The sequence below is a fragment of the Pseudophryne corroboree genome, chromosome 2 (assembly GCF_028390025.1).
Source record: "Pseudophryne corroboree isolate aPseCor3 chromosome 2, aPseCor3.hap2, whole genome shotgun sequence".
Classification (NCBI taxonomy): Eukaryota; Metazoa; Chordata; class Amphibia; order Anura; family Myobatrachidae; genus Pseudophryne; species Pseudophryne corroboree.
This window is the reverse complement of record NC_086445.1, coordinates 240461165-240479389: the sequence shown is the minus strand read 5'-3', so window position 1 is coordinate 240479389 and position 18225 is coordinate 240461165. Positions and strand designations below refer to the sequence as shown.

At 45.3% G+C, this 18225-nt stretch overlaps 1 protein-coding gene across 1 annotated transcript in view; it reads right to left on the bottom strand.

Annotated features, from left to right (window-relative positions):
* Positions 1-18225, bottom strand: part of LOC135012655 (signal transducer and activator of transcription 1-alpha/beta-like) — a 328629-nt gene that overhangs the window by 206428 nt on the left and 103976 nt on the right. Inside the window, exons 3-5 of the mRNA XM_063952569.1 lie at positions 16751-16895; positions 13181-13276; positions 8944-9036 (exon numbers count right to left, since the gene is read on the bottom strand). Coding sequence (XP_063808639.1) covers positions 8944-9036; positions 13181-13276; positions 16751-16895 — 334 coding nt within the window. The remainder of the gene's footprint in view (positions 1-8943; positions 9037-13180; positions 13277-16750; positions 16896-18225) is intronic.

Genomic DNA, 18225 nt, shown 5'->3' with positions numbered 1-18225 from the left:
ACGGCCTAGATGGAATTCTTCCGTAGGAGCATTCCTGGCCTCACACCAAGAAACATATTTTAGCCATATTCGGTGATAATGTTTAGACGTCACATCCTTCCTAGCCTTTATTAGCGTAGGAATTACCTCATCCGGAATACCTTTTTCCGCTAGGATCCGGCGTTCAACCGCCATGCCGTCAAATGCAGCCGCGGTAAGTCTTGGAACAGACAGGGACCTTGTTGTAACATGTCCTGCCTTAGAGGAAGAGGTCACGGATCTTCTGTGAGCATTTCTTGCAGATCCGGATACCAGGTCCTTCGTGGCCAATCTGGAACAATGAGAATTGTTCTCACTCCTCTTCTTCTTATTATCCTCAACACCCTGGGTATGAGAGGAAGAGGAGGAAACACATATACCGACTGGAACACCCACGGTGTCACTAGGGCGTCCACAGCTACCGCCTGAGGGTCTCTTGACCTGGCGCAATACCTTTGTAGCTTTTTGTTGAGACGGGATGCCATCATGTCTATTTGGGGTAGTCCCCACCGACTTGCAATGTGCGCGAAGACTTCCTGATGTAGTCCCCACTCTCCCGGATGCAGATCTTGTCTGTTGAGGAAGTCTGCTTCCCAGTTGTCCACTCCCGGAATGACCACTGCTGACAGAGCGCTTACATGATTCTTCGCCCAGCGAAGAATTCTGGTGGCTTCCGCCATTGCCACTCTGCTCCTTGTGCCGCCTTGGCGGTTTACATGAGCTACTGTGGTGATGTTGTCTGACTGGATCAGAACTGGTCGATTGCGAAGTAAGATCTCCGCTTGACGTAGGGCGTTGTATATGGCCCTTAGTTCCAGGATGTTGATGTGAAGACAAGCCTCTTGACTTGACCAAAGTCCTTGGAAATTTCTTCCCTGTGTGACTGCTCCCCAACCTCGGAGGCTCGCGTCCGTGGTCACCAGGATCCAGTCCTGAATGCCGAACCTGCGGCCTTCCAGGAGGTGAGCACTGTGCAGCCACCACAGGAGAGATATCCTGGCTCTGGGAGACAGGGTGATCCTTTGATGCATTTGTAAATGAGACCCGGACCATTTGTCCAGTAGGTCCCATTGAAAAGTCCTCGCATGGAACCTGCCGAAGGGGATGGCCTCGTACGATGCCACCATCTTCCCCAGGACACGGGTGCAGTGAAGCACTGAAACCTTTTTTGGCTTTAATAGGTTCCTGACCAGAGCTATGAGCTCCTGAGCCTTTTCCATCGGAAGAAAAAACTTTTTCTGTTCTGTGTCCAGAATCAGGCACAAAAAGGTCAGACGCGTTGTAGGAACCAGCTGGGACTTCGGAATATTGAGAATTCAGCCGTGCTGTTGCAACGTCCTCACTGACAGTGACACGCTGTCCAGTAACTTCTCTCGAGATCTCGCCTTTATGAGGAGATCGTCCAAGTATGGGATAATTGTGACACCCTGCTTGCGCAGGAGCACCATCATTTCCGCCATTACCTTGGTGAAAATTCTCGGGGCCGTGGAAAGCCCAAACGGCAACGTCTGAAATTGGTAATGGCAGTCCTGTACCGCAAATCTCAGAAACGCCTGGTGAGGAAGAAAAATCGGAACATGAAGGTAAGCATCCTTTATGTTCAGGGAAACCATCCAATCCCCCCCCTCCAGGCTGGCGATAACCGCTCTGAGCGATTCCATCTTGAACTTGAACTTTTTCAAGTACAGGTTCAGTGATTTCAGATTCAAAATGGGTCTGACCGAACCGTCCGGTTTCGGAATCACAAACAGGGTTGAGTAATACCCCTTTCCTTGCTGGAGAAGAGGAACCTTGACTATCACCTGTTGCAGGTACAATTTTTGAATTGCAGTTAACACTAACTCCCTTTCTGACGGAGAAGCTGGCAGAGCCGATTTGAAAAACCGTCGAGGAGGCATCTCTTCGAATTCCAGCCTGTATCCCTGAGAAACAATCTCTATTGCCCAGGGATCCACCTGTGAGTGAACCCAGACGTGGCTGAAAAATCGAAGACGTGCCCCCACTTGATCTGGCCCCCCCAGGGGAGCCCCAGCGTCATGCGGTGGATTTTGCAGACGTAGGGGGGGACTTCTGCTCCAGGGAACTAGCTGTGTGCAGCTTTTTTCCCTTGCCTTTACCTCTGGCAAGAAAGGACGATACCCGTACCTTTTTGCTTTTATTTGAACGAAAGGACTGCATTTGGTAATGAGGTGCCTTCTTAGTATGTTGTGGGGAAACATAAGGTAAAAAAATTGATTTACCAGCCGTAGCAGAGACAAGGTCCGAGAGGCCTTCTCCAAACAACTCCTCCCCCTTGTAAGGTAACGACTCCATATGCCGCTTTGAGTCGGCATCCCCCATCCACTGTCGGGTCCACAAGAGTCGCCTAGCAGAAATAGACATAGCATTTATTCTGGAGCTTAGTAAACAAATGTCTCTTTGAGCATCCCTCATATATAACGCAGCATCCTTGATATGCTCTAGGGTCATTAGAATGGTATCCTTATCTAGGGTCTCAATCTCCGTAGACAAGGAATCTGTCCATGCTGCGACAGCACTACAAACCCAGGCCGATGCCATAGCCGGCCTAACAATAGTACCAGAATGTGTGTAAATGTAATTCATGGTAACTTCCTGCTTACGATCCGCAGAATCCTTGAGGGTAGCAGTATCCTGGGAAGGCAGTGCCACCTTCTTGGATAAGCGTGTCAACGCCTTGTCTACTTTAGGCGAAGATTCCCATCGTATCCTGTCCTTTTGCGGGAAGGGATACGCCATAGAATCCTTTTGGGAACTTGTAGTCTCCTGTCTGGAGATTCCCAAGCCTTTTCACACAATTCGCTTACCTCAAATGAGGACGGAAAGGTGATCTCAGGCTTTTTCTCTTTATACATGTGTACCCTCGTGTCAGGGACAGGGGGTTCCTCAGTAATATGCAAAACCTCTTTAATAGCAATGATCATGTAATGAATACCTTTTGTCATGACTGTGGTTTAGTGAACCCGGTGTTAGTGAAGTCTGTGCGGGCAACTGGAGGACTATGTGAATATTAGGCTGGTCTGTAGGAATCAGTGAGAAGAAGGAGCAATCCCTGACCGGGGATCGAACCCGGGCCTCGGCAGAGGAGGCCGTATCCTGACCACTGGATCACCAGGGACTTTGATAGCAGGATGATGAATGTATAGGTGAGACTGTACTGGATATAGTGTCACAGGAGTAGGTGCTTATGTACTCAAGGTTACTGGCAAGATAGTAAGACGGACTGGTTACTGGTGAGACTGGGATGCAACTGTAATGCGGGCTGGTACCGGATATAACTGGAAACGCAACTGAAAGTAGAATGATGACTGTGGCTATAACTCTAGTACGAGGCTGAAGAACCCTGCGGCTGTGATGGTAGAATACTGCAGCTGTGGTTTTCAGTTGAGACTGGACTACTGCGACTGCAACTGTGCCTTTAAGATGAAACACTGCAACTGTGCCTTTAAGATGAAACACTGCAACTGTGCCTTTAAGTTGAGACTGTGGAATACCGTACTGTGCCTTTAAGATGAAACACTGCAACTGTGCCTTTAAGTTGAGACTCGTGGAAATACTGGATATCAATGGCAACACAAATGTAATCCAAACTGGGTAACAAAGGAACAGAGTTTTTACAGGAACTGAAGTACAAGGGTTACCTTTAGGGAGCTCAGCTTCAAAGCTCACACAGAGCTGTGTGTGACACGAGGAACTGGCAGCGTTTCCAACTCCAGCCTTCAGACTTATACTTCCTGGTCCTTGGTGATTGGTGAGCAGTGTCAGGTGATTCAGAGAATCTCAGGCTGGCACAGGATTGGACAGCTCTGGGTCAGGTGAACAGTCACTGTCATGTGAGTACTCTACACTAGGCTGTGAAGTGGAGCGAGGCCTAGCAGGCCGAGAGAACACTGAAGCCTGAACTTCTGCAAACAAACAGAGGATGCTGGCTTTTAGGCCTAACTTCAGATTGCTGAATTCAGACTCACACCGAAGATTAATCACAGGTTGAGCTCATTAACTATTACCTTCCAGGCAGAGAACTCAGGACTCAGGAAACTCATGGTGCTGACAAACTGTTTATCTCAGTGAGCAAAACGGCACAGGATCCAGGACAGATGGCAGGGGTAAGTCACCAAATACGAGAACTACAGTCAGGATCGTGACACCTTTAGCCACTTTTGGCTGTAATGTTGCATCCTCATAGTCGACACTGGACTCTGAATCAGTGTCGGAATCTGTGTCAGTGATCTGGGATAATGTGCGTTTCTGAGACCCAGAAGGTCCCGGTGCCACTGGGACAGGCATGGTCTGACTACCTGACTGATCCCTAGCCTCAGTCTTGTCTAATCTCTTATGCAATAAATTTACATTAGCATTCAAGACATTCCACATATCCATCCAGTCCGGTGTCGGCATTGCCGACGGCGACCTGACAATCATGCACTCCCCCTCCTCCTTAGGCGAGCCTTCATCGTCAAACATGTCGACACACGCGTACCGACACACTCCACACACACAGGGAAACTCTTTTCTGAAGACAGGTTCCCCTTTAGGCCCTTTGGAGAGACAGAGAGAGGGTATGCCAGCACACACCCCAGCGCTATATGACCCCGGAGAAAAACACAGAATGTTTACCCAGTAGCGCTGCTGTAATGTATAATCGCCAATTATGTGCCCCCCCCCCTCTACTTTAAAACCCTCTTTCACCGTGTGTCAAGCTTGGGAGAATCCGGGGAGCTTCCTCTCAGCGGTGCTGTGGAGAGAAAATGGCACTGGTGAGTGCTGACGGAGAAGCCCCGCCCCCTCGGCGGAGGGCTTCTGTCCCGCTCAAACTTAATAAAATATGGCGGGGGCTCTTTTATATACATGTACAGTGCCCACCTGTACATGTATATAGTCATTTGCCATAGGAGAGGTATTCTATTGCTGCCCAGGGCGCCCCCCCTGCGCCCTGCACCCTTACAGTGACCGGAGTGTGTGAGGTGTATGGGAGCAATGACGCACAGCTGCAGTGCTGTGCGTTACCTCAGTGAAGCACCCGAGGGCTTCTGCCGCCTCAGTAGTCTTCTTTCTTCGTTTCTTCCGGCTCTGTGAGGAGAACGGCGGCGCGGCTCTGGGATGAACGCCCAGGACGAACCTGTGATCCACTCCCTCTGGAGCTAATGGTGTCCAGTAGCCGAGAAGCAGAGCCTATCATTTAAGTAGGTCTGCTCCTCTCTCCTCAGTCCCTCGATGCAGGGAGTCTGTTGCCAGCAGAGCTCCCTGAAAATAAGAAAAAAACCTAACAAAATGCTTTCTTAGCAGGAAACTCAGGAGAGCTCCCTGCAGTGCACCCATCTTCCTCTGGGCACAGCCTAAAACTGAGGTCTGGAGGAGGGGCATAGAGGGAGGAGCCAGTGCACACCCAGAGTCTAAAGTCTTTCTTAAAGTGCCCATGTCTCCTGCGGAGCCCATCTATTCCTTATGGTCCTTACGGAGTCCCAGCATCCTCTAGGACGTTAGAGAAAGATAACTTTGTGAGTCTTGTGTGGCCAGGCATGCAGCAGGCATCTTTTATACAGTAGATCAAAACATAATACAATAGACACTGTGTGCTCTTCTTCCATTGGTTCGGTGGTGGGACATATCCTGTGCACCGGAGATCATTGGTCAGCTCTAGAAGTGGGCGATGGCTAGGACTTTAGATGTGGTTTCTGTTGTTTGCATCTGAGTTCCCGACCCATGACCAGTTAAACCCATCACATTAATCATACATAAATCTGATATTATTAATAACTTAATGTGGTAATATATAATAATATTCTTATTCCCATCAGATTAATGTTTACGTGACTCTGAACAATATGATTCCACATATGATATGATTATCTATTTCCATCCTCAAGATATACATATATCCACATACATCTATATACTCAATATATATATATATATACGTATACACACACACATACTCCTGCTATTACAATTTGTTGGGAATTATATATATATATATATATATATATTCACAAACACATACATCTCCAAGAGTTTAAACTATGAATGTTAATATCTCAGATTTCTAAATGTCTGGTTTGTATTTTGGTTAGCTATTTGCTAATTGAGTTTCTCGCAGCTTCGGTTCCTGGGTATTGTCTCTTCGTTTGTTTTCGTCTTCAGGTGAGACAATGACAATCCAGTACTTATTGTTTTAAATAGAAACTCGGCTATCCTAGTAAAGAAAGGTTTTGCCTTCTTCATAGAATTTCAAAGCTTAGTGTAAATAAGGCCATTGTATTTTAGTCTCTGGGAGTTTTAATTTATGTGTGACCGATCTTCATGCTATTTAGAAGAAAAAGCAGACAGTGTGGGATTTCTACAATATATAGATTAGATTTATGATATGTCTTTGTGGCTTTTCCATGAGAGTACAAATTCCACTGTAATTACTCATACCACGCTCTAATGCGCAGGACCATACGCAATTTGCGAATATGTGCAATCACAGCTGAACACGTACGCACACGGAGGCCATCTATGTAGTGTTTGTACGTAATGTGTGTGTTGTAATATTTTCTGACTTCGACAGTCCGCTATCCACTAACGCAACCACAAGGCCCTGCGCGCCGACACTGCCATGGCATTAATATTGCCCATCTCCTTGAGCGAATCACACAGGATGCGTGCAATGTCCTGAATGTGCATCAGGAGAATCACCATAATGACCAGAGGCATATCCCCGGAGAGGCCCTCCTGAATTTGAGAAGCACACGTGTAAATGGCATGGGTCATCCAGCAACCCTGCTGTCGTGTAGATAGACTTTAGTGTAGTATTTTTCTGTCCCCAGGGTCCTTTATAGTAAAGGAGCCCAGGGCAGGCAGCACCGCCTTTTTTGACAGTCGAGAGACTGATACTTCAACTCCCACGGGTTCTTCCCAGAATTTCCTACCTTCAGGAGGAAATGGGAAAGTGTGCAAAAATCTTTTTGACACTTAGTATTTTTTGTCTGGATTTTTCCAGGCTAACTTAAATAGGTCACCTAACTCTGCAGAATCAGGGAAAGTGACATTAGGCTTGTTTTGTGTAAAGAAAAACGACTGCTGTGACGCAGCGTTCTGTAGACGGAGCTTTAACACGTCCCATATAGCCAGAATGAGGGGTTCAATACCCTGATCTGAAGCGGAATCCCCACTAACGGGATCCAAGTCAACCCCATCCTCCTGTATATCCTCACCTGAATCAGATAGTTAGGAAAGTAAACCACGCTTTTGTGGTCCTGAGTTAGAGAGGGGGGCTGTGTAACATCTGCCCTAGCAGCTAAGTCTTCAACATCCTGTTGTAGTAGCTGTGGTTTTTGAGCTTTAGCAGTGAGTTGTGATGACATATCAGACATCATATTCTTAAGGGCCCCTAGCCAGGATGGCTCTTGACCCACTCCCCCAGCCCCCTCACTAAGTTGTGAAGATTGGCTGCATTGTTCACATGAAACAGAATCAGATGATAAGGGAGAGAATCTGGTGTGGCCCACACTGCATAGATTGTGTTTACCCATGTTCACAGTAAATAACAATGACATACACATACACACAGACAGTAAAACTTATCAAGCCTGCCCTTACTGTATGTGAGAGGGAGACATACAGAGAGAGAAGACCAGCACACCCCAGCTACACAGCCCCATTGAGGCGGGCAGCTTATTATATCACAGTGAAACACTTATGATTTCTGCCCTGTATAGGACACAGATTGCTACACCCTGTACCAGTTTTGCAGCGTTTTCTGAGTGTCAGGAGGAGCTGTGTGCGCCTGCTGCTGCTGCAGTAAGCAGAGGAAGGCGCCAAAATGCCACTGGTCCTGCTCTGAGGTAGCCCTGCCCCCTCCAATGGCGCAGGAGCTGCAGAGTTTTTCATACTGGCAATGTCCCCTAAAGTGCTTAAAAACATCACACAAGTGCTAGTTTAAGCCACCGCTAGCCAGTTTACACAGGGGGCTCTAGCGGGTCCCCCCCAGGAGGGTCCCATATGCCGCGCCCGCGTTCAGCCGCACCATGAACCGGGGGACCCCCCTCACCACTGTCAACACCTTCAGGCATCTGTTAGGGGTGTGCGGCGTGCTGCGATTTCGACAGTTACGGCGCAGTGCCCTGCTGAACAAACAACCTCTCAGAATGGTGGTCCTGCAGTGGGGAAGCGGCTCTGACACCTCGCAAGGCTGGTGACCGCGCCCCCACCCTCCTAACTCCCTTGGTGCATGTATGCATGTATGCTGCTGCCCAAAAAGCATACTGAAAATAATAAAAGTTTAAAAGAATCAGAAGAAAACTGATGTGCATCCTCTCCTGAGGGCACTTTTTTCTAAACTGCCTGTGGGAGGCGGCATAGAGGGGAGGAGCCAGCACACCCAGTGAAGAAATTTAAAGTGCACTGGCTCCTTTGGACCCCGTCTATACCCCGTCGTACTATGTCTCCCCAATATCCCTTATGGATGCTAGAGAAACAAATAAACACACACACACACAGGCCTATTTGGAGTATTTTAAAATTAGGACTACCATGGAAATATAGACCACATTAGACCTGGATTTTGGGAGAATGCTTTAAAATTCATCAAATACAGGTTTAATTCATTGAATTCTTTAAAAATGAAAAACAAAAAATCTCATGAGCACCAACCAAGAAAAGGCATGGAAAATAAGTAGTGTTATACTGACCACACTTCTGTATGTGACAAAATAACGGGAAAAAGAAAGGCACAGATAGTAAAGAAAAAAGTGGTTGTAATATTGACATTTGTAGAGCGCCAACACACTTCACAGTATATTAGAAATATTTTTGCACCTTTAAGAAAATAAGCTACATTGATAAAACCATGTAACACTTATGCTGTCCATGTAATATACTGTAGTTTATTAATTATACCATATAATAGCAGCAAAGTCTACTTACCAGAACGCGCTCTTTTGCTTCATTTACACGCTGCTCAATTTTATATTGCTTTCCCATCTCCATTGGAGCCTGCACTGGCTGCTCATTCATTATCTGAGGATTCAGTGTGGAGAGTAAAGAGTTGTTGTTGTTATTATTATTATTATACGAAAAACAAGTAAAAACTGTTAAAGTGCAACACTCCAGAGCTTCTACAATTTGTTAGATCAAATTTATGCTCGGAATACATTATACCAGAGGTTCCTAAACGCGGTCCTCAAGGCACCCTAATGGTCCAAGGGGGTGATTAAGACCTGATCGTACATGTGCGAAAAAATGCAAATCTTCAATCATTTTCTCTGACATGAGGAGGGGACGCCCAGAACAGGGCAAGTCCGCCTCGCATGCCGGATCTAGACCCCCCTCCCCCCCCCCCCCACCCCGCAGACATGCAAAAGCACTGCACGGCGATGATGCTTTTGCATGGTTCGAGTTTAAAACTTGGACTGTTACGGTGCCTTGAGGACCGCGTAGGGCTGGCTTAAGGCATGTTCGACCCGAACAGCCGAACAGGGGGGCCACCCTTAGTGGATTCGCTGAGTTTTTGCCGCTCTATCCCCCCCCCTCCCCCTGTTATGGTAGCAGCCACAGCACTGTGTTGTTGTTGCCTGGAGCCGGCGGCCACTAGGACCCTTGTTGTGAGGCCACGCTCACTCTTCCAGGAGCACCCTGCCAAAAACACATATTGGGGGTGGGGTGCTGCAGCCGGCCCTGGGAACATTTGCATTATATAATTATGGCCAATCCGCCAGATATCGTACAGTGTATTTGTGCGACTGACAACAAATAATCAAATCAAATTAGTGGAACTGTCGGACATGCTGGATGATTTGGCATGTCTGACAGATCCAACGATCTGCAATCCGGCCACATCGGGCAGTGTGTGTGCTGCCCCAGGCTAAGCAGCCGACATATTCCCTGTTCCTTCACACTCCTCAGGGAAAGAAACCAGATATTACGTGGCCATACACTAAGATATCTAACAGTGTATGGCCGTGGTATCTGCTGGGTGTCAGGCTGTCAGATAAAACATCTGTCGGTCTGACAGACGTTTATTCTCACTGTGTATTCCCAGCATTAAATAAATATATGGACCAATTCAACATATTTTCCTGGTTCTTTGTATGTGGTCTTCAAATTGAAAATATTACATTGGTGTGATTTGGCAATGTTATCATTCTCCTGATCTATATGTCTACTCTATTAATAAAAGCAGAGAATTGGACATTTTCATTCGGTTTGCTACAGTGGTAGGTACAAATATGTGGGAAAGCAAGGCAGAGAGATTTCACGTATGGACTCCCCCATTTCAATGTATGGATGCCACTTCTTATGGAAAACATGCCAGCCAGCCTTCTGATCCCACTCATATTCCGGTCATATTAATTTAAGCCGGTACATTTCCGTCAGTGTGGTGTAAAGTTCGATTATTTTTCTAATAAATATTTAAAATGCCAGCGTTAATGTATACTGCGGACGCAAGGCGTATCTTATTACCATATAGAATAAAAGTGCGCTGAACGTTGCAGCCCTCTATCCCTTAAGAGAAAGCAAGTAATCGCACACATGGTATTACTGAGGTCTAATGCTCAGAGATGTATATATTTGATATTAAAAGGGTATGCATACAATATAACATATGTACAGTATATCATTCAGTTATAATATGTAAATATATGGTTACTGAGTTACAATTACATAAGAAGCAGCTACAGCCAACATACATCACCCTGTCCCATAGAACTTTCCTCCATCTCAGCAAGCCACTAACAGAGCTTCCTGGGTGAGGGGAAATACCTATATACTGTGTATTGGGGGAGGTACATGTCTGGGACTGAGTCTTCTGCTATTGGTCCAGGGTATGGAGGTCTCTCATTCATGATGTGTTATTGGTCAGTTCATATGCAAGCAACATCCAGTTTGATGATGCAGTTATAGGGGTTAGCCACTGTTTTTTGCTGCACACATGCTATCTTCAGGAAGTTCCTTTGTATTCATACATTTGGTCATAATTAATCGTTGCAATGTGCTACAATCTACCCATAGCTATCAAATTAACACACACATTCTACTGATCATTTTGACACTAAGCATGATATGTTTAACTTGTTCCGTTCCAATAATACATATATATCTGATGTTACACTCTATTATGTAATTTAATACAAAATGATGCTAAACATGTTTTGTCTATGTGTTGTATGTATATGTTGTATATGTCTTTGTGGCTTCTCTGTGCGAATGTGTATGCTACCGTATATGCGCAAAACGCACGAACAGAGACCCATTTGTTTGGAGTTTGTATGTGGTGTGTATGTAATATTTTGGACTTCGACAGTGGGAAACCAATTTCTAAACAATAACACCTCAATTAGACTAGGTCGCCATCAGGGAGGTATTGAGGGCACAGCTGTCCTGGGCCCGGCCTCTCTGCCTGCCCGTATCTTTAATAACTCTCTCTGCTGAGGCTGCGGCAGAACCCCTGTCATCAAGCTGGTACTTGCATAATTATTGTGTGGACATAATATGGTGACAAGGGCATTAATGTGGGGTCATTACTGTGTGGGGCATAATATGGTGACAAAGGCATTACTGTGGTGACTTAATATGGTGCAAGGGACATAATATGGTGTTGCTCCGTGTGTGCATAAAAATTATTTTTTAAAATATATCATTATTATTATGTAACTTTTTTTTATATATTTTATTTGGGCGGCTGCCTATTTTGTCAGTCCTAGGCCCCACAATTTCTGATGCCAGCCCTGCCTCCACATAACTATACACCAGTCATTAAGCTTTACTATTTTTAGTATTATAGTGACCCCCTATCTGTCTCATTGCTTTACCTACCAGTCCCAAGTACATTAATCTCCTACTCATCCCTATAACGATCTCACTGTTCTACCTACTGTCCAACCTTCATTACTACTGTACCTGTACAAACTGCAAACATTTTATTAACTAATGGTATTGTACAGCTCATTTTCTTGCGGTTGTATAAACCGTAATTAACTGTAAGAAACAGATATTCAACAAAAGTAGAGGTTCCTAACCAGAGTTATATGTACCCTCTTGGGGTATAATAAGCGCCATCCCATGTGTTTCAAACACTGTCATTTTTACTTGTACAGTGAGTGTCAATATATTGTTTTGATGTAAAGGAGGTTGCGCGCAAAAAGAAATTGGACTGTAATGAAGTGATGTTAATAGTGCTGCACTGAGGCACAGTTATGCTGGGTACACTCTGGACGATATATATCTATTGAACAGACAATATATAGTCTGCTGATCGACCACTTTGGACATACTATAGGTCTGTGAATGACGTTGTTCACAGACATATTGCGTTGACCCAGCAGGGGACACTTGCAGTGACTGTGATCCCAGCTAGGCGGGCAAATTCAAATGCCCGACCAATTGTGATGTCAGCACAGCCACATCAAGCGGCCGATCTGTAAATGTGTATGCTTACCAGAAACGGGCGTTTGGTCCGCGCGTCGGCAGAAATATCTGCAAGGTGTATACCCAGCCTTATACTTACTCTAAAGCTGGATACACACTGGCAGATATATCAGCTGTTCAATTAAAGGCCGATATATTGTCTGTGTGTACCCCCGATATGTCTGTGTCGTCCCTGCAGCACAGCCGGTGGCTGATATATCAGCGCATCGTGCTGTGTGTACGTATACTTGCTGCAGAGGCAGTCGGTGACTAATATCACAACTGGATAGGCACATGGTCAGATAGGTAGGCCTAGTGTGTACCCAGCATTACAGTGTGAATTCTGATGTTGCAGTATGAATTTTTTTAAGCCAAATTTTTCATTGAGGTTTGGGTTGAATGCTTTTTCATCTTTCTAATACTGGATTTTTAGGATGGTAGTCATTTCTACAGTACTAGAAAATAATCATACCCTACAAGATAATAATAATAATAATAATAATAATAAAAAAAGAGAGAAAAAAAACTGTATGAGCACTTGGAGGTTAAGAAGCGTCAGTTGATATATGGAGAACCTCCTAGGGCACAACTGAAGTTTACTGTGCAATCCAATCTGTTTTTATATTATATTAAAAAGACCAAAAAATTTTAGGACTATATTACACACCTTTTCAAATTTCATAAAGCAATGTGCAAGACCCCACTCTTCACTCCTGCATTTCCCACAGTTACTTACGATAAAAATCAAATATCAAACCTTTACTTCTTGTGCTTCTAAAAGAATCTGTTGCTCATAATGTAGATAATATTGGATCATCTCTGCCAGCTTCTCTGGTGTTTCCTGGTAACCATGCTGCATAGAAATAGAACATATAGGACTATTATCCATTACCCACACGTGTATCTGTGCGTACAATTATTTGTTCATTTACTTTTCCACCCTTTACCTGGATATAATATATTGAACAGAAAAACAGATCATGAGATGTAGTGTAGAGATACTAGGAGACAGAAGCAATGCTAGTGGTGAGAGAGGCTGCAGTAATAAGGTAGGTGCAAACAAGCCTTGGGGAAGGGAGGAATGGGACATAGCAGGGTCAAAGGGACATGCTGAGGGGAAAAAGGAAGGGAGGAGTCCTCAGTAACATGAGAAACAACACAGAGTGGTATGGGAGTGGAGGAGGAGGAAGCCTGCTCCTCTCTCCCCTTCTCCTCCTCCAGGAACCTCTCCAGCAGCCAGGCGTACTCCGCCAGCAGCTCTTCTTCACCACGGTGAGCCAGATCCGGTAGACGGTCTTCCTCTGGCAGGTACTCTGCTCCATCTGCGGAGGAACAGGGTCCAGTAGGTACATGGCCGCAGAAAGCACCTCCAACCCCAGAGGCAGTAGCAGTAGATCTCAGTGCATAGCGGCTGCCTCACCCCCTCTCCCTACTGCTGGCTACTCCAGCCCATCGGCTGCATTGCGCCTGCACAGCTGGGTGCAGCTCCGATGGCAGAGGCAGCGAGCAGAGCCTGCAGGAAACAACACAGGGAGAGGAGCAGACACACCTGGAGTCTGCGAAGGGAAAGATAAAGGCGAGGGAGAGGAGGTGGATGAGAGAGGGGATCGTGGGGGAGGAGGGAGCTGTGAGCTGCACTGTGGCGTAGGGATAGCCACCAGTGGGTTATCCATCGATGGTTACCCTCAATGGTACCATTGATAGATAACCACGATGATACGATGATGGGAAACCATCTATAAAAGGTAACCATCGATAGTTTCAGTCATCGATGGTCAGCCCTACTTTAGTATTGAGCAAGTCGCGGACTAATCAAAGCCCAGGGGCGTGGCTTCACATGTGTCATGGGTGGGCTATGCTCCGTGTCCCCGACACCCTGGAGATAGAAAAAAAAAATGCAATAGCATCTTTTCATCGATGGCAGGAAACCATCTGGTTCTCCTCCATTGATGGTAAAAGTAGTTAACATTGGTCATAGACCATCGATGATTTTGAATCATCGATGGTTGATGGCCATCCATACTGTGGCGCGACGAGCAGCTTCATACAGCAAGGAGAGCAGAATTCTGGGTGGCAGGGGATTTTTGCCGGGCAGACCGTCCGAAAAAAAAAGCCTGGAGAGAATACTGTAGGTGATGTGCACAGGGAGAGAACACAGGAGCTAGTAAGTAAGGGGAGTTTAGAGGCAGCAGAGCCAATAATGTTGATGATGGGGATGTGTCATTTCCTTAGAATGAAAGAGTGTATGTTACTTGACATGAAGAGGAAAGGAAGTGAGAATTGTGCAGGGTATATACAGGCTGCTTTTGCACATAACCTACAAATACTTGGAGGCTTTATTTTTACACTGCAATTTAGATTTGAGTTTGGACGGACCCCTATCTTATCAAGATCTCTCTGCACATGTTACACCTGCCCCACCTGCAGTGCAATGTAGGTTTGCCCAGGTACACATTTACTTGCTTTATTTTGCTTTATTCACAATTCAGATTCAGCCCCAGAGTGCTTTAGGGTTGCACATTAGACACAAAAGAAGACAAACACGGTTAATAACTCCTTTATCAAATATATAACAGACATTGGGCCTGATTCAGAGGAGGATACAAAATCATCTATTGGCAGTCACCAGTCTGTGAATTTATGCAAATGCTGCTACAAACTCCTCACCTTATGTGAGGCCGAATGTGCAAAGACTGAGACGCCCACAGTCAGCGTCTGTACACACGGTAATACCGGGTGGTGAATCCTTAGACGCCACCATCAATCTCACCATCCAAACAGGCGCCAGTCCTACGACAGGTCCACTTTTTTGCTTAGACTATGGCCTCCGAAGCCTGTGGCTGTGCGTCAGTGTACATGCCTGCGACAATCCCTAACCACACACATTAAAAGACAATTTTTGCATGCAATTCTAACTACCTTCCATGGAGTAGTAAAGATAACCGGTAACCGGATGATAGATAGACAGTATCTAGTTAGACAGTTAATAGACACCATATGTTAGACAGACATTAGGTCGACAGGGTCAAAAGGTCGACATGAAAATGGTCAACATAAAAAAAGGCAGACACAGGTTTTTTTCCCCATTTTACATGTTTTTATACTTTTCCATACCTTCTCTATCCATGTCAGCAGAGAGTTGGATGTAAACCTTGTGGCGAGCGCAGCGAACCACCGAGCCCAAAGCATGAGGAGCCCCATGAGGTTATGCCTTTCTACAACTGGGGGTCCCAGATGACAAAACTATACACACAAACCACAAAAATGCTAAAAAAGTGTTGTCTACCTTTTTTATGCCGACCTTTTGACCCTGTCGACCTTCTGACTGTCTAACATGTGGTGTCTATCTATTGACTGTCTAACTAGACACTGTCTATCTGTTATACCACACCCGAATGATCTGCAGCCTATCATTGCCCTACGCAACCTCTGCTGTGTTGAATGCTATCTCAGACATGTCAACTGGAATCTGGTTGCTCCCTAGTATAGATTCATTTCTGAATGACACCTCCCTGTAAATTCCAAAACTATAGCGCACAAGGCTAAACACTGCGTATGCAGGAACAGTCTGTTACAGTGTCCAGATTAACCTGCATAGAATGTCACCTCATTGATCTGTCTCTGTGCACCTACCTAGTGCAGCAGACGGAACCATGCTTAATGTACTCAGAAAATGCTGGCTGGTTAATAGTCACCTGGGATGTGTCTCATGTATTATAATGTACTGTTACTTGATACAATATGTCATTATGTACTGGGCGATTTTAATTTTTATTGAATGAAGGATGTTTTTGCAGTTTCTAAGCAACATGACATAAGTCAGTGGTTCCCAAACTGTGCGCCTAGGCACCCTGGGGTGACTCGGGACACTTGCAGGGGTGCCTTGGATTGGTGTCAAGAACCAATTCAAATATTTATGGTCAATGCAACCAGTGCTGATGTCTTCCAATCATAAATGATGTGGACAACCAGAAGTGAATCCTGTCCCTCACCACATAACTGAACCTAAGGATGACATATAAGCACATTTTACTTAATTCAATTTTTTTTTCTAAATTTCTCAGTAAGAAACTTCTGGCCTAGGGGTGCCGTGAAAAAAATTCTGATACTCTAGGTTGCCGTGATTCAAAAAAGTTTGGGAACCACTGACATAAGTAGATAACACTCAAAATCTTTGATAGGACAAGATGAGGTGATGGTATTGGAAAGTGGGCGAAGGCACAAATGATAAAGAAAAGAGTACATGGTGAGAGATGTAATCTGCAGTTTTATTTAGATGGCAGCCCAGACGTGACAGTAATGAAGATAAGAAAGTACCCGATGCTACCTGTACATTTAACTTGAACTTGCGGAAATTGTGTTTCTGCAGTATTTCATCAGCCTGTGTGAAACGACTGTACTGCGTGTCCAGGTGTTCCAACAGATTCTGCAGCTGAACAGTGGCCATCTGCCGATCTCTTGCTGCCAGTTTCCTGGAAGTACAATAGATACGTGTTATGAAAAGAAAGAAATACTATATACACTAATGGGCACAAATAATACAAGTCACCAAATACATTATTCACATTATACAAATAGTAAATGTTTAAAAAAAAAATCTACACCTTAACCCATTTCCAGCAATTATTGAATCTGTATATTATCATTCCAAATGTTCTCTAAGTACTTTAACAAAAGTTTATACACTGCTCAAAAAAATAAAGGGAACACTTAAACAATACATCCTAGATCTGAATGAATGAAATATTCTTATTAAATACTTTGTTCTTTACATAGTTGAATGTGCTGACAACAAAATCACACAAAAATTATCAATGGAAAATCAGAATTTACTCACCGGTAATTCTTTTTCTCGTAGTCCGTAGTGGATGCTGGGAACTCCGTAAGGACCATGGGGAATAGACGGGCTCCGCAGGAGACTGGGCACTCTAAAGAAAAGATTAGGTACTATCTGGTGTGCACTGGCTCCTCCCTCTATGCCCCTCCTCCAGACCTCAGTTAGGGAAACTGTGCCCGGAAGAGCTGACACAACAAGGAAAGGATTTGGAATCCAGGGTAAGACTCATACCAGCCACACCAATCACACTGTACAACTTGTGATAACCATACCCAGTTAACAGTATGAACAACAACTGAGCCTCCATGTACGGATGGCTCATAACAATAACCCTTTAGTGAAGCAATAACTATATACATGTATTGCAGAGAGTCCGCACTTGGGACGGGCGCCCAGCATCCACTACGGACTACGAGAAATAGAATTACCGATGAGTAAATTCTTATTTTCTCTGACGTCCTAGTGGATGCTGGGAACTCCGTAAGGACCATGGGGATTATACCAAAGCTCCCAAACGGGCGGGAGAGTGCGGATGACTCTGCAGCACCGAATGAGCAAACTCAAGGTCCTCCTCAGCCAGGGTCTCAAACTTGTAGAATTTAGCAAATGTGTTTGAACCCGACCAAGTAGCAGCTCGGCAAAGCTGTAAAGCCGAGACCCCTCGGGCAGCCGCCCAAGAAGAGCCCACCTTCCTTGTGGAATGGGCTTTTACTGATTTAGGATGCGGCAGTCCAGCCGCAGAATGTGCCAGCTGAATCGTGCAACAGATCCAGCGAGCAATAGTTTGCTTTGAAGCAGGAGCACCCAGCTTGTTGGGTGCATGCAGGATAAATAGCGAGTCAGTTTTTCTGACTCCAGCCGTCCTGGAAACATACATTTTCAAAGCCCGGACTACGTCCAGCAACTTGGAATCCTCCAAGTCCCGAGTAGCCGCAGGCACCACAATAGGTTGGTTCAAATGAAAC